Source organism: Malaclemys terrapin, chromosome 2, assembly GCF_027887155.1.
Source record: "Malaclemys terrapin pileata isolate rMalTer1 chromosome 2, rMalTer1.hap1, whole genome shotgun sequence".
Classification (NCBI taxonomy): Eukaryota; Metazoa; Chordata; order Testudines; family Emydidae; genus Malaclemys; species Malaclemys terrapin.
This window is the reverse complement of record NC_071506.1, coordinates 221508757-221533354: the sequence shown is the minus strand read 5'-3', so window position 1 is coordinate 221533354 and position 24598 is coordinate 221508757. Positions and strand designations below refer to the sequence as shown.

Here is a 24598-nt window from a genome sequence, read left to right as displayed (position 1 = left end):
ATGTATAAACAAACTATATATATTTATATACACACACACGTTTAAGTACAGATACACACACACACTGTATATTGACTCACTAAAACAAAACAGGGAACAAAAAAGATGGTATGCATCGGCTAAAACTGAACACATGGAAGCAAGCATCACTTTTTCTAGCAAGAACACTATTTATCACATTTATATTACAAAAAGACAGGAAAGCTTCAGTAAAACAGAATGATGCAGTACTGCAGAATATATTTTATGCTGTAAATTATGTCTGAGATTAGTGTAAATGTACCAGGAAAAGGTTCTCAACTCCAACAAAGCCAGCATGTATTTTTGCTTATGGAGAAGACTTCATGCAAAAACCTCTCTATCTCCAAGAATCTACCATTTTTATTTTTTGTATAAACCCTTCCCCTCCCCCATTCAGGTATAATCCTCTGATACCCAATACTTTTTTGTTGTTGTTAATGCTTAATATAAGTAACCACAGGAGGATCTCTTCTCCCCTTGAAAAACTGCAAATAAAGATGTCAGCTATTGAGTATATTTGTGGCGTCTCCAGCAGCTGCTGTTAAATACCAGCTGGTCTAGCTGATTAAAATTACCTCCGAGTTGGTATTATAAAGATGCCTGGGCAGCGTTGCTGTATTAATGGATTATTGAGTGAGCGATGAAAACCTTGGCCAGCTGATGCGTTTTATTACAGATAGGCTTTATGATGTGTAATCACTATAATTTTTACAACTGGAGGAAACAGGGAAAAAAGAATAAAACCCCACAGAAACCAGTTTAACTAGATATTTTTGCCATTCTGTTACTCAGGAGTTAGCTAAACAGTATAATATTTATTTTTAAAATAAAATCTGTGTATGTGAGAACTTATCCATAGCTACAAACACACACAGTCTATGGAAACCTATATTGTGTTTAAAATGTGCACTGTATTTATTATACTCACACGTACATGCCCACCCCCACCCCCAATTCAGGTACAGGCAGTAGATATTTATTTCATCCTTAGATTGTCAGACATTCCAATTGACTGTGATTGGTCATGTGACAAACCCTCTTGCATAATTCACTGACTGAAATATAAGGAGGAAAAAAAACTGGTTTCAGCCAAGCAGACTAAGTTTAGCAATCCAGTGAGGTGGGGTCTTACTTCCCTTCCTCCCATGCCTCTACCCCACATTCCTATCATTCTGCTCAGTTTTTCCAATGTGCTACCATTTTGCAAGCCTCACCTCATCTCACCATCAACATGTTCAGTGTGCTAACTTCTTTTCTGACAATGATTTGGTTTGTTTCTGTGAACAGTATGTACCAATGGTTTTGCAGATTGTGGGACTGCTGCCAGAAACCGTAGCAGTTTAAAAAAATAAAAAAGGTACCAGGTGAACTGGCACTTTGGAGTCTCAGAGGTACCTCAGAAACCCTTTTAGTACAAATGACATCTCTTGTGAAGTAAATCAGTAGCTAGGAAAGAGGATCCCAAGGGTACATTTGAGCCCTGAAGAAACCCATTACAAGTTGTTCTACAGGAAATGCCAAAATTACTTCAGAATAGGGTAGAAGGGCGTTGTGTCACAGGTAGGAAACCAAGCCAAACCCAAAATGGCAGCACATGTAACTTTAATAGGCACTCTGAGTGCTCAGCATCTCTGAAAATCTGGCATTTTCATGAAGAGAAAGCTTAAAGTTATAATAGGGCCACCAGAAAGGCACAGGTACAGCATGCTGCCATGTGTTGTTTATTTTAAAATGGAAAAAGTGGAGCTGCTCTTCTCTACCCCTGTGACAATTAATATAAAACATATATTCAATGAGGTTTAGATACTAGTTTTCCCTGGGGTTTAAAAATGATTTAGCAGTTAGAGCACATTTTTGGTCCTAGTAATACCTTGTTGGCTATTATTCAAATCTATGGGGCAATAGTAGTCTCAAAATTTAGCACAGTATAGACATCATATACATACACCCTTGAACACAGTGAGGAAAATGTTTAAGTTGCTCTCCTCGGAGGTGTGCCAAAAAAGGTATTAAAATAAGGTAACTTAAAACACATTTTATTAAAAAGAAAACATTGTCCTAAACCAAACATTTTAGTCAGCAAAGCAGATCAATTTCAAAAGAAAGTTAGTCAATGCAGTGTTAAAAGATCAAGATTTCACAACTGTCTGAATTTTGTAGACTAAAATGTAGTTTTTTTTTAAAAAAAGTGTTTAAAGCTAATGTTTGAAATCATTAACTTTTTATATTTTTGGTCCATCTATGAGTTAAGTATTCTCCTAATCCCCTTTCTTTCCCAATACCTGAAAATCAACACTCTCGCAATACGAGTGAGTGTATCTAATATTGAGAAACCTAATACATGAAAATCTAAAAACAGATAATTCACCTTTGGTGGGTAATCTGATCTAATATCCTGAAACATCATTTCTGTAAGTGACACTTTTGTCAATAGAAATGATATAGGGCTCCTATGAAGCAGAGGGGAGAAAACCTAGATGGGAAAGAAGGAAGGGGAAAGGAGAAATGTGGCTAAGCAGACATCCTCCCACCCTACGTACCTGCATCAGCAACCTCTATAAAACATCTGCTCACAGAGGGGTCACATGGATAAAGCGGGTAAAACAAGAAAATGGGAGACGATCCAGGGTGAAGCCACACTAAGCAGCAGAGTATTCTGTTACACCTGCACTATGGATTAAAATCACGATAAAGCCCAGCATGCATCAGGGTGCTAAGAACCTCCTGCACAGTGCTCTGAGCCGTGTACTCAGAGTCCCCTTGGAGGAGGCACAAAACACAGCCCTCAGCCCAGTCACTGACAGAAGCATTGCCAGAAGCCCGCCATGCTTCCATTCAGTGTGAAGCATGGAAGATGAAGCTCTTTCAGGGACAGACCTCACATTTTTATGTTTGCTTCAACACATTTAGTACATTTTTGGGCAATATAAAATAAATAATGATGAGTGGGGGGGGGGGTTGTAAAAACCTTAGAATTTTCATATTAGTTTGTTCCCCTTTGTGAATTGTTTATGTTAGGGACAATGGGTACTAGTAGGCACTTTGACTGGCAAGAAAATGTCATAAGACGACAATATCTTCATACCAACAGTTTATATAGAGTCTCTACATATGTAAACCTAACAGAGTACTGTAAGGCACAGAATCGGAAGCTACTTTTAACCATTATTTTTGGAGTCAAGCAAGGGGCTATATTTTGCAATAATCTGTTATATAATTCCTTCCTAATGAATGGGTAGGGATAAAAGCATTATGTCACAAGTACCTATTTTCCATTTGTTTTTATAGTACATTAAATACACTAATTTTAAATATTTATCTTTTGGTAACAATTTAGAATTCAAACGTATTGAAAAACTGGAAATTGTGCCATTTGTTTTTGTTTTTTCTAATGTGTGGTAGTCCTCTTACTGTGACAGTGTGTTTGTTACCTAGGAAACTGCTTGGAAGCAATTTAATTGGATGAGTTTTCAAAGTGACAGAATTGTGGGCAGAGTTTCAGGGGATGGCTACAGGGGCACTATGGCCTAAGTTCAAATATGCTTTGTAAAAGTCTATAGTACAGTATAAACAAAAACCCTTTCTAGACATCTGTGATAAAAGGATCAGCAACGATCAACTTAAAATCACTAGTCTGGCAGGACTGTACAGACCCAACATACCTGTCGAATTAATACACTATATTTATTTATATATTGTAGTGAGAGGTTCTTGAAGAAGTCACAGAAAATACATCCTAGTCTTGCAAATGTTTAAAATCAACAAATAAGTATTTGAATAAAAGATACATTGTTAAGTTTTAAAATTATTGTATTTTCCATAACATACTACTTATAAAGATTTATTGAACATTTATTTTAACCCTGCTATGGTGTTAGTTTACTTTTGCATTTCATTCATCTTGACAATAGAACTAGACCTGCCAGTTTCATTTTTGTTTATAGTCAGTTTCATTTTCTGGTTCTCATACTGTAGTTGGTTTTTGTAATGTAGGGGTTTAATACAATGAACTGTTTTCATTTAAATGAAAATAAACTCAATTTCTATTGATGAAATGGACTTTTCAGAAATTCGTTTTTAAAAAACTAAAAGTTTGGGCCTCAATTGACATTGAGAAAATCCTTTAAAGATATTTTTCCATCTTCACTGCTGTGTAGGTCTTGTTTCTTCTGAATTTGTTGACTCGTTATTTGGGGTAATCATTAGTTATTTTACTGAACGGTCACTGCTTTCCCTACACCTGAACAACCAAAATTTGATAAAGGGTAATCAAGTATAAAATTCTTAACAGCTGTGCACTTTTGAAACCGTTCCTCTACTCAGACTGTAGAGCAGTAAAGCTGTTGACTATGGACTGGCCAACAAGTAGTGAGGGATAAAGTACAGCACATATCTGGAAACATGCCTCAAAGAAGCTGAAGTTTTATTAGTTATAGCATTGATACAATGGAAGCATCCACCATGCAAGCTTCCCTCCAGAAGGATTGCTTTCTGCAATGTTTAAGTCTAGATCACATTGGAGTCTCCTTTATAAAAAGGCAGCCAAGTGGAGGCATTGATAGATAGACATTTATTTCTTCAATGTTATCCAAGGAGGACAAGCAAAGAGATGCAACCGTAAGTGCAAAAAATTTCTCATGATCAGTATGTTAATCAAATATCTATATATAACAGCCGCATATATATTGATAGGCTCTGACTTAATGATCAATTTAATATGCATGCTACATTTTTCACGAAACAAGAATCTTAATTCCCTTGGGTTAATAAACATAACATTCTGATAATTTCAGATACAATAACGTCACATGAGCACTTTAAACATATGTTGCGGGAATTTAATTCTGACTATTCCTGGCCACTAAGGACCAGTTTTTAATCTTCGATGCGTGATGTGTGGTAATGGATTTTATTAGTTGACTTTTTAAAATTTGATGATCAGGTTAATGAAATTGATAATGGCATTTTTCACACTAAGTTCAAAATAGTAGTTAACTCCTTGGGAGTGGAATTCAGTTTGCACATGTAATGGATGAACCAGCAATTGCTGCTGTGAAAGGATTAATCATCATTTTAGACTTTTATTAAATTAGATAAAATATAATAGGCATGAATTAGAATATATAACAATTAATCACAGAGCTTTATTGAGTCCTGTTACAATCTTATTTGCTCTTGAGCTGGTAACTAATATGTGACATTTTGTACAAATCTGACAAGCCCTTTTGACAATGGCTGTGCCTAGAAGAGTAATAAACTTAAAGAACAAAGACCGGGGAGTCTTAGGATCAAACACATACCCTTTTTCCTTTTGCTTTCAGAAGTAAAATCTGTGCAATCCAACTCATTCTTTCCTATTTAAATACTTTGCTTTTTCTTAAAAAAGAAATATACAGCTATTATGTAACGGACGGGCACTGATATACTATGGTGATGTGAGTCAACATTAGGACTTAAAATTTGTGTAACTATGTTATCATTTTAACATATGAATTTTTCCTCTCAAAGAATTCTCACCAGAATAACAGTATATGTATTGTCACTCTAGTCATTTTTACATTATATATTTAGATTTGCATACTGCTTATTATTATTTTGAACATAGCACAGCGCAAAAATATTCACATATGACCAAAGGTTTCCTGTATGTGCAGGTAACAATTAGTGACACACTGCACATGTTGGAATTGACAGAATAAAATCACTAAACTTTTAAAGTTTATGTATTGATCACAGAGAACAATCCCAGTTAAATTACCATAAACCTCAACATCACAACAACTGCTAATCCAGCTAATAGGAATTAAGGGACATAGAAGATACATAATAAGCATCTGGGGGATATGGAATTTATCCCACGAGTGTAGTAAAGAGCTCATAATTTAAGAGTGCCAAAGCCCAAGTGCATCATGAAGGTTTTTCCTCACAAGTGACATTAATTGCATATCCCACAGATGCTTATTATGTATTCTATTTATATCATGGAAAAGAAATATATTAATTTAAAATGTAAAGGTTTAATACCGTTTAAGTGTAATGCAACACAGCTGGTTTGTGACATCACAGGGCATGCTGAAAACTGCAGCACAGATCTATCATGTAAAAGTGTATTTTAAACACAGAAGACATTAGGGCATGTGTTTCAGTGGGACAGCAGCACCCCTCAGATGAATAGTGAAGCATGATGCACGACTAAATGCTTTCATATGCTGGATGTGACATTGCCTCAAAATGAAAGTTGTCCTCACTAGTGTAACTGAAATGATAAAATGGAGAATTAAAACTACTTTTAAAATAATTTATTTTTAAAGAAGTGACTCTACAAATTAAATACGCTGAATAACATCTAGAATTGAAAACGTCATCAAAGGTCCCATTACCCTTTCTAGTGTTCAGTGTATATTGCACACACTACTTGGATATGACATTGTTGTTGACATTTCTAGAAATTAAGAGTTTTGTATGCCTGCAAAATTTCTGTTTTAACCATCCACCTTTTCTGTTGTCTGATTAGGTCATTGTGAATGTTACAATGAATGAGTCATCAAACGTCAGGAAAATATCTGGCCCCCTTCACTTACCCGTCCTATTGTAGACTGACCTGGTTCTTTGAACTATGTTCGTGGCTTTTGCTCTTAGAACATGGCTCCCCTACGTTAACATTTCCTAAGATGCTTTTGAAAATTCTTGATCCAGCATACATCAGCAACAGAAAAGATACTCAAGGTGAAAGCTCTTGAGCCCCAGCTTTGCAAGAACAAAAGCTTTTTCACTGAAGTTTGTACAACTCCTGCGGATGTTGAGATAGGATCTTTCACAAGTTCAGTGAAAGTTAATGTAACACACCCATTCTAAATGTCAGCACAAATTTATGATACTGCTTTCAGAGCAGAGTTCTTCCTCTCACTCTCTCAGTGTTCACAATGATGCATGATTATTCCACTCACCAATATGCAATGCAAAAAATATTAACCGACTGCAGTCATACAACAGTCTTCCTATTGGGCTCTATATTATGGAATTATAATTTGCCAGTTTATTAGCTATTAAGATTACAGTACTCACTTATCTTATTTATTGGCTTACTTTTTTAATAAGGCTAAAGTATTATTTACAAGAGCTCTGCTCTTTATTATTTTTCAACTTTTGAATTTTCCTAGCGTCATACAAGTTAGAAATGAAACAGACCTAGTAAGTGATCTAGTGCACTCATCAACCAGTGCAGCATGTTTCCCTCTGCATTTATTTTTTTCCAATCTATTCTTAAATGTTTCATATGATGAACTTTCATCAATTCCCTTGGGAGACTATTCCACAGTCTAACAGATCTTATAGTCAGGAAGTTTTTTCTAACTTGAGAGTTGAACCTAACTTTTTCTCCATTTTCTAATTTAATACAATTACTCCTGATTACGTGCCTGATGCTGCAGTGAATGAATCTCCTCTGAGGTGAGGAGCACCTTCAACTCCTAGTTTAGTCAATGGAGGGTTGAGGGAACTCAGCACCCATGCAGTTTTGGGCTCATGTGCGATCCTGAATACTTTCTCTCCCTCCTTGATGTTTACACCTTTCTAACATTCGTGCTATGTCACTGCTTAGCATTCACATACTATTCTTTCCAGTCAAGTCAATTCCATGAGCTTCTAATCATTTTTATTTTCTTTGCAGAACTCCCTCCATTTTTCCATTCTTCCCCACCTCATCTCAGAAGGGGAGATACACACATTTGGTTCAAGCACAGGGAGACTGCATTATCCATGAAAGGCAGGTGTGCGCTGGGGGGGAGCCCATGCCTGAAACCCCCCACAGCTCAACGACTGGACCGGACCCTTGGACCGGAGAAGGGGATGAACTGTTCTCGGGGAAAGGAGAATGCATGCCCCAAAATGCTGGAGCTGATTGGCCCCCGTGCTTCCCGTTCCAACAATTTAAACTTTTCCTCAGATTGCAGGAGCCCTTTGCTTCTTCAGCTGCCTTGACCTCTCTTCCAATAAGCCTACCCTGTGAGCTGCATTTCCAGGTTGCTGTAGGGGTGAACAATTTCCTGTTTTGGAGATCAGGAAGGAAATTTTTTTATATTGGGCCAAATTGGCTGATGTATGGAGGGGTTTTCACCTTCCTTGCAGCATTATGAAGGCATGATTGGGGTAAAGAAGACTAGGATTTAGAAGTCTAATACTAAGAGCTAATACAGGAATTTGTAGTTTGTTGCAGCTGATGCCTGGTGTCCAGTGAGGATACAAGTAAAACAGGTAAATAAGACTCAGCATTTTCACTGGGGTACCCTGTGCTTGTAAGGAGAAGGGGAGACCTGAAGTCTTCATAGACCAAAGTCCCCCTTCGTACTCTTTACCAACTTCACAGGGATGGGAAAATATGTGGACTCAAAAGTGAGCTGAGGCCTGGAGGATAGGCCAAAGGGTCTATGCAGGGTTATTGGTTATATGGATGAAGGTCTGTAACCTGGCACTAGACCTAGTTAAATGCCTGATATTTGAGATGAGTGGGCATACACCTCCCCTCCCCACTGTTACGTTACTAAAGTTGCAGCCTACCACTTAAAATCCCAGAGTCTGTTTTTCTCCTGCATTCTCCTGCATGTCCTTTCTGGTAACGTGATGCTCACAACTGAAAGAAATATTTCAGGTCTGTTTGCACCAGAAATGTGATTCTGAAGCTGTGATGCTTCTAAGTATGCAGCCTGAAACTGTTTAGACCTTTTTTGTTCTTATTACAGAGCAAATGCATTAGACACACAAGGTGGGTGAGGAATTATTATTTCACCTACCTTGTTTCCCTAATATCCTGGTACCAACATGGCTACAACAACACTGCATAGAGCAAACTTATGTCTGATTTGCTATCCACTGACATCTAGAGTTCAGATAATCTCCTTGAGGAAGTAATGTCTATTAGGAAAGCTTACTTCACTGATAGGAAGTTTAATGACCAAAAAAATATTCATACATGTCCTTTCTAAAGTATTGTACTGTAGTACAAAATACCACATAATTTCTGCTCAGGGAAGAGCAGTCACATAGGGAGAAAATAGTCTCTCTGATAAGCAGGCCCTAAGGCCATTACACAGGTCAGAACCAATACTTTAAACTTCCCCTGGAAGCTAACAGTGAGATCATAGAACACTGGTGTCATACTCTCACAGCAAGAAACAGCACTAACATGGGCCACCACATTCTGCATTAGCTTAAGCTTCTGAATGGACTTACAGCTCAGCCCCACATATCGTGCACTGCAGTCAGTCTGCCCTAGGACTAAAGACAGGCACAAATCTCCCCTGCAATCTTTTCTTTTTTGCTATCTTTTGAACAGACTGACTCAGATGGAAAATCAGAGACTATGAGACCTGTTATTTGATAATTTAAAAACAGTTGAGTATCTAAGCAGACCTTCACACGGTGATAATAAATGATGGACATGTACCTGAAATCAAGAGGGCTATATCATTTCCAATTGCTTTCCCAAAGCCACCATAATAACACAGTGTTTTCAGTATCTAACCTAAACAACATTAACATCTCCACTGGATAATATCATATGAAAGTTAGTCCAGGTGTTGCACAATGTTTTGATATCTGTTTGGACCACATTCTTTGAGCTGAGTGTGCCCTCATGATAGTTCCAGACACTTGTCTGTTATAATTTCTCTGGATGGTGTGTTAGTGGGATTCACTGCATTATGGGTCTATCTGAACTCCATTATTCCAGAGAGCAAAGGACCAATGGGAATAGAAAGACTATTTCTTGTTCCCCTGGTCAGGTCCAACTAGAGGACTTCCATACATGATATTATCATTCTTAATAGCTGATGGAGACCATCATTTCCAGGAGTTAAAGGAGGTATCAGATGTATAAAATGATTCTTTTGAGCCTTACTTTGTGTGAGAGTCCCAGGAAAGAATTAAGATGGGGATAGAAAGACTATTTCTTGTTCCCCTGGTCAGGTCCAACTAGAGGACTTCCATACATGATATTATCATTCTTAATAGCTGATGGAGACCATCATTTCCAGGAGTTAAAGGAGGTATCAGATGTATAAAATGATTCTTTTGAGCCTTACTTTGTGTGAGAGTCCCAGGAAAGAATTAAGATGGGGATAGTTTTGGTGGATAGGCCTTCATGATGCCTCTCAATCTGAGTTAACCTTGCTCCTTTCCTTTTTGATACTTGTTTTCACAGCAATGACTAAGACTGATTGTTCTGGGTGACCTAAATTCCCACACAAACACCACTTCTGGGCTACTTCCTAATTACTTGGCCACCAGGACGTATACGGGAATGTCCTAGGGAGACTTCTGGCTTTGCACACAGCAGGCTATCTTCTGGATCTGTATTTCTGAGTGTGGTTTTGAGAACCTCATCATGAACATAATGAAGTCAGAAGTACCAACGCCATTTGGGACAAAAGCTAGTAATTTCATTGGCCCACCCTCTTGGAACAGTTTGATTTTAAATAGGTCTGAAGAGGAGTACTGTTCATCTAACAGATCATTCTGTCAATAGTCTTTGAAAGATACAATGGTTTGCTGTCCTTGATCATCAATACAATTGCCTCTTAAGGCCCTCTGCATCAGGGCAAGGGAGTAATATGCTTCCTGCAAGAAGTACTGCATAACAAATGGGCAGTCAAATTCTGTTTCCAGATGATTCTATAAGTTCTAAGCTTTATAGATAGCTTTGGACAAGTGAATTGCGAAGGAAAATTTAGCATGCCAGTGGCAGATGTCTCATTTGAATCACACCTGTTGTAACATTAAACACTATGTTGTCTTGTGGAAATGCACGAAGTGAAGAATGTTTTCTTTGCTTTCATCATAACATTCATAAAGTCCTGGTCATTGGAGCTGTTCAGTGTGGTGAATAACCTGGTTAACTGGATGTCTCCATTATGTTACAGATTTATGTATTTCACATACTTTTCTAAGGAAGTTGTGGATAAAATCAACCTTATCTGAGCCAAGCTTTTTATCCATGCTCCATGGGTGCAGAGTTGTATGATGAAAATACATAATTTTAAATTCTTCAGTCTCTAAATTGTGTTGGCAGTATATTGCCATATTGTTTCTTCTTTGTGCAGTTCTAGCCCTAAATCTACCATTACTATTTTCATGTAAACCCATGTTTTATTAGAAAGAATAAAGGATCTCAGAGACTCATCTTTTAGTCTTCAAAAGTATTGGTCTTTATCTAAGAAATTGATAGCAGGATACAAAAGTGACTGTCCATTCCTGAGTGGTATACACGGTGCTGACACTAACTTGGAGCCCCATACACACTGAGAATTATTTTCCCAATAGTCATTTAAGCCACTTTCTAGTGGCTTTTTTACTACTCATTTTTATCCTAAGTTTTCTAGACTGCAATTCCCTCTCTTCTTGAAAGAAAGAAAATAACAGGAGTCAGAGCAAGCAGCAATGATTGATCTAAGCAGTTGAAATGCACAAATATACAGTAAGGTTAACAAAGGACAAGTGTATATCTGATTCATGACACCCTGATAAACACTGTAAACAATGCTTCATGAATTCACTGTTAATGGATTCGCTCCCTTTACTGTTCTGCCTTTAGAACTGTTGGTTAGCTTAAATCTTCATATTACAGTAAATTGAACCTATGGCACCCTTCCATATCTCTCGGAATATTAAATTCATCCTACAAGCCCATGCGTCAGAAGCTATTCATTCCCCTTAAATCTACTGGATTACAATGCTTAGATATGTTTCATATTGCCAAGTTTGTTTTTAAAGACATTATGACAAAAGCCAAAATGGAAGCTTTCTTGCTATGCTTCTTCCTCAAATACAGACTTTCCCCTGTACTTCAAACGGGAAGCACACCACCTGCATCAAGGAACAATATAATGACAAATCTGCATTCCATCCTCACAGCCACCCAGTACTACTCATTATCATCTCAGCACATAATTATGTAGCAAGAGAATAAAAGACAGATGAACACTTTCCACTCCTCACCCAATCTTTCATTCTCTTTATAATGTAGGCTTCTAACATTGCAGACGCTACAGTAGGAAATCTTAAGTCTAAATATATACAGTTTGTGAAGGTGGGGGAAAGATGATATAAGCTAAAATGTATCAGACTATCATTTCCAGTCTAATACACAACAGCACAAGAAAATGTAAAAGAACAGAAGGCACTGTTTCAATCAAAAGAATTGCCAACTTTTGGAGAAGTCCAAGAAGCAGTGAGGATATCAATCATTTAAGAAAACTAAAAGCAGGTAGTTTGGGTTTAAAAACAAAGAAATGAATTTTACAGAACTAACTGGCTTTTATTTGTTGCCCAATACGGTATTTAACTGTGATGCTTCAGGAATTACCCACATTTATTTGCATAAAACAAAGATTAGTTACATCCACTGATTGTGAGGAACCATATAACACAACTTCAAGAATAGATAAACAACCTTTATTTCAAGTAGTGAAAAGCTACTCAGACAGTCCCTCCCATATCAAAATAAAATACAGCTTTCCAAATGACCTTCAGATGTACTTCTCACCTTAACATTTACTTCTGCATCTGTAACTTCCTTACTACTACTGTTTTGCTATTCAAAAGATGCTTGACAGAACAAGTCCATAAACTCTTAGGTATTAAAGTTAATATCTGATCCAGCCCCCCCGCTTCCTCCCGCCCCCCAAACCCATCTTAGATCCCTGTGAACTACACTTACACATGGTTTAATCTGTGGGACTGGCAGAGGATTATTAATTTTCCTAGAAAGACATTTGGGCATAATTAGCATAAACTCATTCTACAGGTATGTCAGACTAGGGATTATAAAGTACTGAATACGCTTTCTAAAAGCTTCCCTTTTACATGCAAAGCTCTGCCTAATTCAAATAGTAAAATATTACAGGACAAATTCAACCCAGGAAGTCAATGAAAGTTGTGCTTACTTAGTCTAGGACAGAATTTAGTCCCAAATACATAGAAATGTGATTTTCCCTTTGCTGGACAAAAGTTTGCATTTGCTTAGTTTTTAGTATACCATTACTTGATTTTTATATGTGAATTTGTTTCAATACCAACAGACAGATTAGGTGGCTTCTCTATTAACTGCACAGTGGATCAAATTTGTTTTTATTGTAATTGCTGTCCAGCTAATTGATCATTGTGGATTAAAACTACAGAGCAACCGTAATTGGTTTGGACCGTGCCATAGACTATTTCTCTCCTTTTTGGAGGGGAAGTATGAAGGGCATAGGTAAAAATCGAGGTGTTCTGGCTTTTCCTTGAAGGGGACTGATGCCCGTGGTTACATTTTCAGGACACCATCAAAGTTATCTCCTAATGTGATGACTAGCCCCTCCAGTGTTGCACACTGCTAATTTTTTTTCCTGGATGCAATAAGTAATACATATATTCCTTTACTATATTAATGAATTCTTTAATTTCATTTCTCCCTCCCAAGAGTGATACAATTAGGGGAAAGAATTCTGGCTTGTACTGAGGTGGCATGAGAGAGAAAGAGAAACAGGTGGATGCCCTACAGCAGAGCTCATAGCAAAGCAGCTAATAAAAATAGTAGTGGAGCTGCACAGCTGCTGTTGTCTTTTCTGTAACACAACCTTTCTAATGCTACCTACTGATCTATGCTAATGACTGGTGTCAAAAGTTATCCTATAAACTTGCTACTACTATGCTCCATCAAAAATATTTTTTGCTACCATGTGGCTACACTGGAATATACTTCTAATATCAACCTACAGTGCTTGAATCTGAACCTCACACTGCAGTGCCAACAACAAGCAATCCTAGCTATCTGACTGATCTTCATAAAGTGGAACCATGGGGGGGCAAAGACATTGGCACATACTGTTCTGAAGAGAGCTTTTTCTGTGCTTAGACAAAACTGTCATGAAATATTTATAAACAACTCTACACAAGCTTTATATTTGTATGGATATGCTTATACAGAATTTGTTTAACCAATATGATATTGGTATGTAATCTGCCTTCAGTGTTATGATGAAGACACTTCCAAATATATGCCAATGGTGTCAATTTTCTCTTAAAGAAAGCTTTTACACTCAGGACATGTGTCACTGTGTTTGTGTGTGTTATTTTTTATGTATCCATATGATAAACATTAATATCACCTGGTGGCGGTTATTGCATGCAGCTTCTTGAGAATTTCACTCAGTTCAATATTAATATATGTAATTCACTCTGAAACCCTTATTACATAAAACAAACTAGTTGTAAAAATATTATGTGGTAGTATCTTTTTTAATTTATTCATCATATTTTAAATGAAATGTAAAATAATCCTCTAGTACAAATTACTTTAAATGGAAGAAAATGCCCTAAAAACCTTGTCTTTTTAAAAATTTCCTATTCTCAAGTTGAGAATACAGCCTGGCTTTAAGTTGACATTGGAAACACTGCCTGTATAAGAAGCAACAGAATGGTTTTGCAATAATTATTTTGCACTTTAACATGAATTAGATGTAAGGGTCAGAGAAATTAACATTTAAATACCATTTAATCTAGGACATTAATCATCGTTAACCCATCTAATTCTACAATTAAACTGAATATTCAATCTGTCAACCTCTCTAAGTATCTAATCCTTTTATTCAGATTTAACAATTTTTTTTTTTAAATTTAGGGGACGTTTATTGTCTGGAATCCTGTCATTGAACTACCAATGTAATCAATTTACAGTTTTATTTAAATATATTTTTGTACATTTTACTTTCCAACTACAAAATAGTCAAATGAGACATAAGTGAGACAGATTTATTTATTTTGTATTGTATACTCAATGTGTAGAATCACCATGAACGTTAAATGGCCTTATCCGGACACATACTATTTAAAGCGTTAAAAACCCCAGAGACACGGGAAATAACTCATGGGGTTAATGAGGAGTTAAATAGCCTTTTACTTTTATTTTGCTCATTCAATCCCAGCCCATGTTGGTAGTTGCTGAAAAATTATCTGAAGGATGCGCAGTGCCTACTCTATATGAAAGGAATTGATGGTCACATTTCACATAGTAGACACGTGTCCATATTAAAACCACCACATTTGGCATCTGTTTTGGGCATCCGAGAGATAAAAGACTAAATGGACATGAAAAGCAAACTAGCTTATCACACCTAATGGTGTTTTCTTTTTGGTCAGCTTCAATTCTCAATGGTAGGATACAGGAACACAGGTCCCAATGCCGTGGATTAAAAAAAAAAAAAAAAAAAAAATCAGTCTCCCTTTCCGCTAATGGCCAAATTCTCTGTATATTTAATACAATCCAAAGAAATATCACTATTCTGGCTACAAGATGAATACAGTAACTCCTCGCTTAACGTTGTAGTTATGTTCCTGAAAATGCGACTTTAAGCAAAACGATGTTAAGCAAATCCAATTTCCCCATAAGAATTAATGTAAATGGGGCGGGGTTAGGTTCCAGGGAAATTTTTTTCACCAGACAAAAAACTATATATTTTTATCTATCTACACACACACATATATATATATATATACACACACACACACACACACACAGAGTAAGTTTTAAAAAAACAATTTAATACTGCACACAGCAATGATGATTGTGAAGCTTGGTTGAGGTGGTGAAGTTACAGGGTGGAAGAGGGTGGGATATTTCCCAGGGAATGCCTTACTGCTAAATGATGAACTAGCACTCGGCTGAGCCCTCAAGCGTTATCACATTGTTAATGTAAGTCAGCAGGAATGGAGGGAGGGGAGACGGCATGGCAGACAGAGACTGAGAGACACACCCTGTGTGTGTGGGAGAGAGAGATGCACATTGCCCCTTTAAGTACGCTAACACCACTCTAAGTACATTGCCTTTAAAAAGATCAGGAAGTTGAGACAGCAGCTGCGGCCAGCAAGCTCTCTCCGTCTTGAGCCCTGTCCTGTCCCCACCCTGCTCTATATGGAGAAGAGGTAAGTGGGGGGCAGGAGTAGGGGGGGAAATACCCTGACATGAGCCTCGACTTCCCCCCCTCCCTCCCTTGCACAGCAAGCAGGAGGTTCCCAGGAGCAGCTCCAAGGCAGAGGGCAGGAGCAGCACATGGCAGTGGGGGGAGGGACAGCTGAACTGCTGGCAATTGGTAGCCTGCTGGGCGGCTGCTGCACAAGGAATTTAGAGGCGCGGGGAGCTGATGGGGGGCTGCTGGTCCACCCTGGTTCTAAGCCCCCCCCCCCCCAGCTAGCTGCAACGGGCTGCTCTTCCTGCAAGCAGTGGACAAAGCAGGCGGTTGGCCAAGCAACGTTAAAAAGAAGCATTGCGCAACTTTAAACAAGCATGTTCCCTAATTGATCAGCAACGTAACAACAAAACAACATTAACCGGGATGACTTTAAGTGAGGAGTTACTGTACAGTGAATTGTAAATATTTCCATCCTTCTACTTTTACTCCTTTAATTTGAATAAGACCGCAAGCACACACAACCCACTAACGAACCTTTCCTCCCATAAATTATTTTCATCACTGTGACGTAATTTGTCCTAAAGATATCATGGAGCTTGTAATGCAAGGTCAAATATCCCTGGTCCCTCATTCCAGCAAGCCATATGGTATGGACAAACATAGATATTGTTGATAGCTGTCTCAAATAAAACTAGCGCTAAATAAAGAAATCAACAAGCAGAACATTCAGATGCTTGATCTGAACAACAAAATTATTAGTCATACCACAAGTACTGTACTAACTTAGTGCTCAAGTAAACATTTTTTTTTAAAAAGGAGGTAACCAAGTCTCATTTCTGAATATTAGCCACACAAGCAAGAAACTTTTGAGAATTAGTATTAAAGCATACACAAAATCCTGACTAGATACCTGATCAGAACAAGTTTCTCTGTCATTACAAATAGAAGAATGACTGCTGCTAAATGTAAAATGTTAAAAGCAAATATATGAAGTTACATAAATTATAAACAAATATTTGTCACTTCACCTACCACTGAAACTGAAAGTATGAAAAGTTAAAGACATGTTGTATTTGTAAAGAGACCTACAGCCTGCCGAACTGACTCTAACTGGCTATCCCAAATCCATTACTTATTACAAACCTTTCATTCTGCTATTTATCTTATCTCCTTCCTCTTGCTCCTGCACCACTTTAGTAGAATATTCCCAGGGTTGTGCATTGTGAGATTTAAATTATGGTTAAATATTAAACCAAACCAAAACCCCTTTGTTAGTAAACACTTTTTGCAACTAATTTAATCAAAGTGCTCTCATGAGCCCTTAATGTAGTTACCTTACTTAAACTGGAAATGTAAAGTAATTACTACTAATAGTTAAAATGACTAGAAATGTCTCCTCTAGCTCAAAAAACATTAACCACAACACAAAATTTGGCATCTGAGGCAGTCAACTTGTGCACAACTGGAAACCATTATTCAGAAAAGTGCCTATCTGACAGCACTAGAGGCAAGAATAATTACAATATGCTCACATTATTTTTCCTCACTTTTTTCAAGTACTTCACACTGAATCAGATCTGCTAGAAAATCTAGTCCACTCCCTTGCCAATGCTGGTTTGTTCTCGAGGATACGTTTTGTAGAGCTTTGCCCAGCCTAGGTTAAAAGTGTCCTAATTGATGGGCTTTCACTGCTTCCACTGATAATTTTACAGCTTAATACCTCCCTGTCAAGAAAGTTTTCTCGATATTCTCTGAAGCTTTCCTTTTTTAAAGTTTCATCCCACAAGCGTAAAGTCTCCACTCTTTCTACCTCTGTGTGTGTCACCTGAGAACACATTGCTCTTTTATTGTTGCCATATTGCACCACAAAAATCACATCTACTTTGCCTTCCATGTTTACTCCTCACCATTACTGAGTTTCAGGTTTTGCCTTCCCAGTGTATATCTGTGTTATGGATTAGTTTTGTCCCAACATATCAGTTTGTATTCTTCCAAGTTGTTTCTTATTTTCCTTTCTATCCGTATTTCTAAACTCTCAAGGTATGTGAGCATTATTTTTCTGTCCTCATTGGTACTTATACCACTTTCCAATTTAGTATGATTTGTGAAGTTCAGTAAAGAACTGTCTACCTCTTCTTTCAGATCATTAGTGAAATTATTAAATAAAACGAGACCCATAGGGTATCCCAACTAGATAATCTGCCCTCTCCCCAAATTTTAACACCTTGTCATTTACCTTTCCTTGTTTGCAGCCCCTTCAGACAATTTTCAATTTACGTGATAGGGTTCATATCACGGCCCATTTAGCTTAACTTTGCAAGATTATGCGGGAGATTGTATCAAAGACTTGACTAAAGTCTAAATATATTTATATTATGTTACAAAATTAGTAGATGAAGGTAATTTAATAAAAAACAACCAGGTGTGATAAAATCTGTTCTTTATAAACCTAAGCTACTTATTGTTCTCAGTTCCATTATCCTCTAGATCTTAAATGAGTATTTTTCTTAATATTTTTTCCATTTTACTATAGATTCAAGTTAGACTTCATCTTTAAAGATCACACTATAACCTTAACATTTGTATAAAACAGATATTCTACTAACCTTGATAAATCTGCAATATTCATATCCAAGGAAACAACATGACAGAGCCCAACTTAAGGTAAAATTGTTAGTCAGCATTACTTACAACATATTCTCTTATGGCAACTGTATACATGGGTTCCCAACTGTCCCATGTATACAGAATAATCAAACTGAACTTCTACATTTTAGAAAACTGAAGCTGGGTGATGTTAGAAGTCTCTTTTTTCCAGAAATTCCAACTCAAAAATATTTCAAATAAAGACTTCAGAAAACTGTTGTACAAAAATACTTCAGAATACTTCCAGGCATACAATAAAGCATTTTCATTTAAGAAGTGTGGTTAGCAGAATAAGCACATACACACAAAGGTAAGTAGTGCTTTTTCTTAACCACATTTCCCTTTATTCCAGAAGACATTAATGTTTTAAAACAAGTGGGGCAAATATTCCCTAATTTAAAAAAACAAAACAAATTGCAAGCAACAAAAGTAAAGAAGGCATTATAAACACTTACAGTCCATAAATCTGCGGAGCAATTTCTAGCCTGTTCAGATGCATGTACAGCTCAATATCATGTTTCTTCAGCAGGTGATCCTGTATCTGGTTTACTTTAGTTACAATAGCAATAGATGGACCTAAATCCTGTGGCCTTGCAAATGGTATAGGCGTCATCATTGCATCTTTTTCCTAAAGACAGAAAAACAAACAGGAAATTAATTATTAAAACACTTTGCATGAAACGTCAGTATAGACGTACATGAGAGGTAATTACTTTCCTGTAATCACTGACTTCTGAAGTAAACATCTCAGCAAATCATCTTACCCAAGCTCAGAGTTCTGGTTCTAGCAGGAGTGTCTGATACTCCACTGCTGGGGAACCTGTTGTAGGCATCGGCCCCTCACTTTAAGTTAACTTCGTTCTATTGGTCAATATGCTCCCATGTTGGTAAAGAGTAAAAATGTCATCAGAATGACAGAACCTCAAGTCTGTGCAGATTTCCTACTCTCAGGCATTAAAAAGTCCAGTAATAAATAAATGAAAAAATGTAATAAAGCAACAGACAAATCAAAGTCCTAGATTTTAATGAAAGTTTACAGGGGAAAAAAACATGTAATTGCTTTCAAAATATCTTTAATGGAAATAAATCCGAAGCTCACTGCCATAGAAAACTGAGACCCCGGTCCTGTAAACACTCATGCACATGCTTAACTTTCATTTGTGAGACTACTAACAGTACTTAAAGTCTTTTATACCCTTAAGTATTTGCAGGATCCAGGCTTTGTTTTGCCCAGAATGGGCTTTGATATGTTCTTTGAATTGCTGGCCCACCAGACTGTTATAATGAGAGCAGTAAGGCAGCTATTTAAAACACGATGCTCTTGGAGACAGTGGAATCTATTAAGTTAGCATAAAATGAAACAAAAACCTGGGTAGACATTGTAAAAGCTTTAGTCTGACCCAGATAAAAGCATAGGAACCTTTCCGACACCAAGCCTACAAAGGGATTTCCATAGCAGGATGATTAAACTGTAACTGACACCACCAGCTTATTCCTGAGAAAGGTAAGGTGTGTGTCACAGAGGCTTGCCGCTCAGTCACTCTGCAAAGTGAGGCAGATGGCTTTCACTGTATGAAATATGAACTCCCAGGAAGCGAGTTACTAAAAGGGAACCATTCATCAGATTAGGAGCATTGTATTACCCTATAACAATGAAGCAGTCCCTTATTAACCTCATAGCCAGGGACTAGTTACAGAGTATGCTCTTAATTACAGCTGGTTTGAATGGTTCTAACCATTTCTAGAGGAATTCTACAAGAAATGGTAGAATCTCTGATATGGTACTTTTTTTTTTAAAACAGACACCCCCTTTATTATTATTTATTCTTACCACAGCGCCCAGGAGTTCCAGTCCTATACCAGATCTCCACTGCACTAGGTGATGTACAGACACAGAACAAAAAGACAGTCCCGGACTCAAAGCACTTACAGACCATATACAAGGCAAGAGGCAATGGATGGATACAGACAGCTGGGGGAATACAAGGAAACCAAGAGATAATATCATCCAAATGGACAAGACACAGACAGGGTGGGGAAAGGGGCATCACACACAAGCAGAGTGAACTAGGTGGTGGCAGCAAACTGCATGTTAGTTCACTGATTTTTTTGAGGATGTGTGTGTGGCTTTAGTTAGGAGGAAGAAAGGGCAGGGGAGGAGAGGCAGGTGTGGTGTGAATCTTAGGAGAAGAGTCTGAGAGACAAGAAGGGGAGTTCTGGAGCAAATGACCAATCAGCACAGGGTAGAAAAAGTGAGAACACTCTACAGTTTTGACTTCCACTTTGGTTCCTTCTGGTCTTACTGGCTGGAGTCCCCAGCTGGCTGCTCCCAGATTTTAGGAGATACTGCCCATCTACCAACCTGTACAGGAAATGGTGGGTGACAATGCCAAACTACCTACAGCCACCACCACCTTGGACTGCCTATCATGGATGTCTTCTGTATATAAGAGATTGATTACTTTAGTCACATTATCTCTAAGTAATGGGAATGCCAGATCTCTGTAACATTCATTGCTCTTCTCTTCATTCCCAGTGGAGACGTATGTGGCCTCAGGAGAGTTTTCTGTCTCTTTTGTGCCTAAATAGCAACACAAACTGTTGCAGATAAGAGGTAGAGTAGTCTCTTCTCACCATAGGTGAAGCTTGGGGCTTCAGTGGAGGCAATACATGGCTTGAGCTGCCAGCGTTCAGTATAGGCTGGCATCTTGAAACACCAATGGAATAAAGTTTCAGAGGGGTCGCCGTCTTAGTCTGTATCAGCAAAAAGAACAAGGAGTACTTGTGGCACCTTAAGAGACTAACACATTTATTTGGGCATAAGCTTTCGTGGGCTAAAACCCACTTCATCGGATGCATGCAGTGGAAAATACAGTAGGAAGATATAGATATACACAGAGAACATGAAAAATGGGTGTGGCCATATCAACTCTAACTAGACTAATCTATTAAGGTGAGCTATTATCAGCAGGAGAAAAAAAACTTTTGTAGTGATAATCAGGATGGCCCATTTCAAACAGTTGACAAAAGGGTGTGAGTAACAGCAGAGGAAAAATTAGCATAGGGAAATAATTTTTATTTTGTGTAATGACCCATCCATCCAAGCCTAATTTAATGGTGTCCTGTTTGCAAATTAATTCCAGTTCTGCAGTTTCTCGTTGGAGTCTGTTTTTAGTTTTTTTGTTGGAGAATTGCGACTTTTAGATCTGTAATTCAGTGACCAGGGAGACTGAAGTGTTCTCCGACTGGTTTTTGAATGTTATAATTCTTGACATCTGGTTTGTGTCCATTTATTCTTTTGCGTAGAGACTGTCCGGTTTGGACAATGTACATAGCAGAGGGGCACTGCTAGCACATGATGGCATATATCACATTGGTAGATGTGCAGACATCAAATCAGACAGGAGCAAGCGGAAGGGGAGGGGGCAGAGAGGAGCGATCAGTGGGCAGGGCCTTGGAGGGAAGAGGCCGAGTAAGGACGGGGCCTTGGAGCAGAGCATGGATACAGTAGGGGCAGGGCCATGGTCCAGGCTTGGGGGCCCCTTCTCCATGTGGGCTGGTACTATGGGGCCATTGTAAACCCAGTACTGCCTCATCCATGTGCAGAAAGGAGGATTCCTCTAGCCCCTGCATAAAGACAAAGGTGGTCACAATCTACTGCTGTTTGGGGGTAGTGTGGGCTGAACACCCTCTTGGGCTGATGGGGAACAAGAATGAATGAGCCATAGCAGCACAGAGAGGAAGTGAGACAAGGAGAGGGCTTAGTAAACATGACTGGCCACATCTGAAGAGCCACAGTAAGTGTATGCTTTGAATGGAGAAAGGAAGAGTAGGATAAATGTCCTCACCACACAGCTAATCATAGGAAGACTTCTCCCTTGCCTGACATTAGGGTGACCAGATGTCCCGATTTTATAGGGACAGTCCCAATATTTGGGGCTTTTTCTTATATAGGCTCCTATTACCCCCTGTCCTGATTTTTCACACTTCCTGTCTGGTCACCCTACTCGCCATTTTCACTAGTCTTTCAGAAACAGGTTACCAGATTGGCCAGCTTTCTTTCTGCCTAGCTTGCCTTACTCCCCAGAGCATTCTGCACCAAAAAATTCTGTACCAAAAAATTCGAAATTCTGCACACAATATTTTAAAATTCTGCAAATTTTATTTGTCAAAATAATGCTATATAATCATGCCAATTTCAATTATTTTGGTAATTTATTTCAAACTACCTGTCAGCAAGTATGTCTGTAACAATACAGACACACACAAAAATTCCTCCGGGAGTAGAGTTAAAGAAACCCCGATGACAACAGAGTTCCTGTTTCTCTTCCCCCCACAGAGCCCAGCCGGGGGGCCAGACACCCAAAACCCCTCCTCCCCAGAGCCCAACCACACACGCACACCCCAGAGCCTACCTGCAGGGCCCCTTTGCCCAGTTACCAGTTTCTCCCCTCCAACCACCCCAGAGCCCAGGGATCCAGAGGGATAAACAGCCTGATGCTTGGTCCCAGGCTTGCACAGAATTTACTGTGTGCCATCCTTTCCTTCCCTCAGGGCATGCTGGGAACTGCAGCTGCCAGAAACATTCTATCTCCCCAACCCCCAGAAGTGTCTTCATTGTGCAAGTTGGGCTCTGCCGAGTCCAGTGGCAGATAGCAGCACTGCAACCTATTTCTGTGGGGGAAAGGAAATTCTTCTTCGAGTGCTTGCTCATATCGATTACAATTAGGTGTGCGCGCGCTGCGTGCACGATCGTCAGAAGGTTTTTACCCTAGCAATACTCGGTGGGTTGGCTGAGGCGCCCCCTGGAGCAGCACCTTTATGGCACCGGATATATGCCCCTGCGGACCCAGCACCCCCTCAGTTCCTTCTTACCACCCGTGCCGGTTGTTGGAACTGTGGAGCGCGGCTTAGCTGATCTCCACTTCCCTAGCTCTTAGCTCGTTTATAATTGTATATACACCTCTACCTCGACATAACGCTATCCGATATAACATGAATTCGGATATAACGCGGTAAAGCAGCGCTCCGGGGGGGCGGGGCTGCGCGCTCCGGTGGATCAAAGCAAGTTCAATATAACACGGTTTCACCTATAACGCAGTAAGATTTTTTGGCTCCCGAGGACAGCATTATATCGAGGTAGAGATGTAGTTGTTATAGAGTAGTTGTTAGTAGTTTCTAGTTGTAGTTAATAGTTGTTGTTGTTGTTAGTGTACATCGTAATTGGGGGTAAGGGGCTTCTCCCCTTCCCTCCCCCCTGGTTCCCGGGCTCATGCCTAGGTCTCCGGGTTTCAAACCGTGCTTGGCCTGCCTTAAGCCGATGCCTACGGGAGACCCCCATGACTCCTGTTTGAAGTGCTTGGGGGAATCCCATCAAGCAGATAAGTGCCGCATTTGTAAGGCATTCAAGCCTCGGACTAAAAAGGACTGGGACTTTCGCTTGAAGCAGCTCCTGATGGAAGCGGCACTTAGTCCAGTGTCCGAGACCCGGCACTGTCGGTCCGAAGCGCACCTCCAGCACCGGAAACAACGGCTTCGCGACCCAGCACTGGCAAAGACTCCCGGCACTGGACGTCCCCGGCACCGCTACCAGTGTGGCACCGTTTGCTGTCTCCAGGATCCAAGAAGCAGCACAAGCAACCTGCTGCTCCAGTGCAATTGCCGGCACCGCCTGTGCTCCCTTTGGAGCAACGTGCCATGCCGGACCGCCCCGCAAAGGCTCCAACTCCGGCACCATTGATTTCAGCTCCACAAGCGCCGTTGAGTGCGGTGCACACAAGCGCGCCAGTGTGTACTGCGGTCAAGCTTGACCTACCTTCCACCCTGGAGACTTTCTCCACGGCATGCGAGTTGATTGCGCTCACCGAGTTGGGACCGTCGCAACCTTCAGTACCGCCGCTGTGGGCTGTTCCCTCGAAAGGGAAGCCCTCCATGATGTGCCCTCCGTCGCAGAGCGAGATGGGGCGGCACCAGTCTCGGTCCCAATCCAG

The 24598-nt window shown here is 39.2% G+C and overlaps 1 protein-coding gene across 1 annotated transcript in view; it reads right to left on the bottom strand.

Annotated features, from left to right (window-relative positions):
- Window positions 1–24598, bottom strand: part of TBC1D5 (TBC1 domain family member 5) — a 286376-nt gene that overhangs the window by 169190 nt on the left and 92588 nt on the right. The window contains exon 11 of the mRNA XM_054020011.1: window positions 19064–19236. Coding sequence (XP_053875986.1) covers window positions 19064–19236 — 173 coding nt within the window. The remainder of the gene's footprint in view (window positions 1–19063; window positions 19237–24598) is intronic.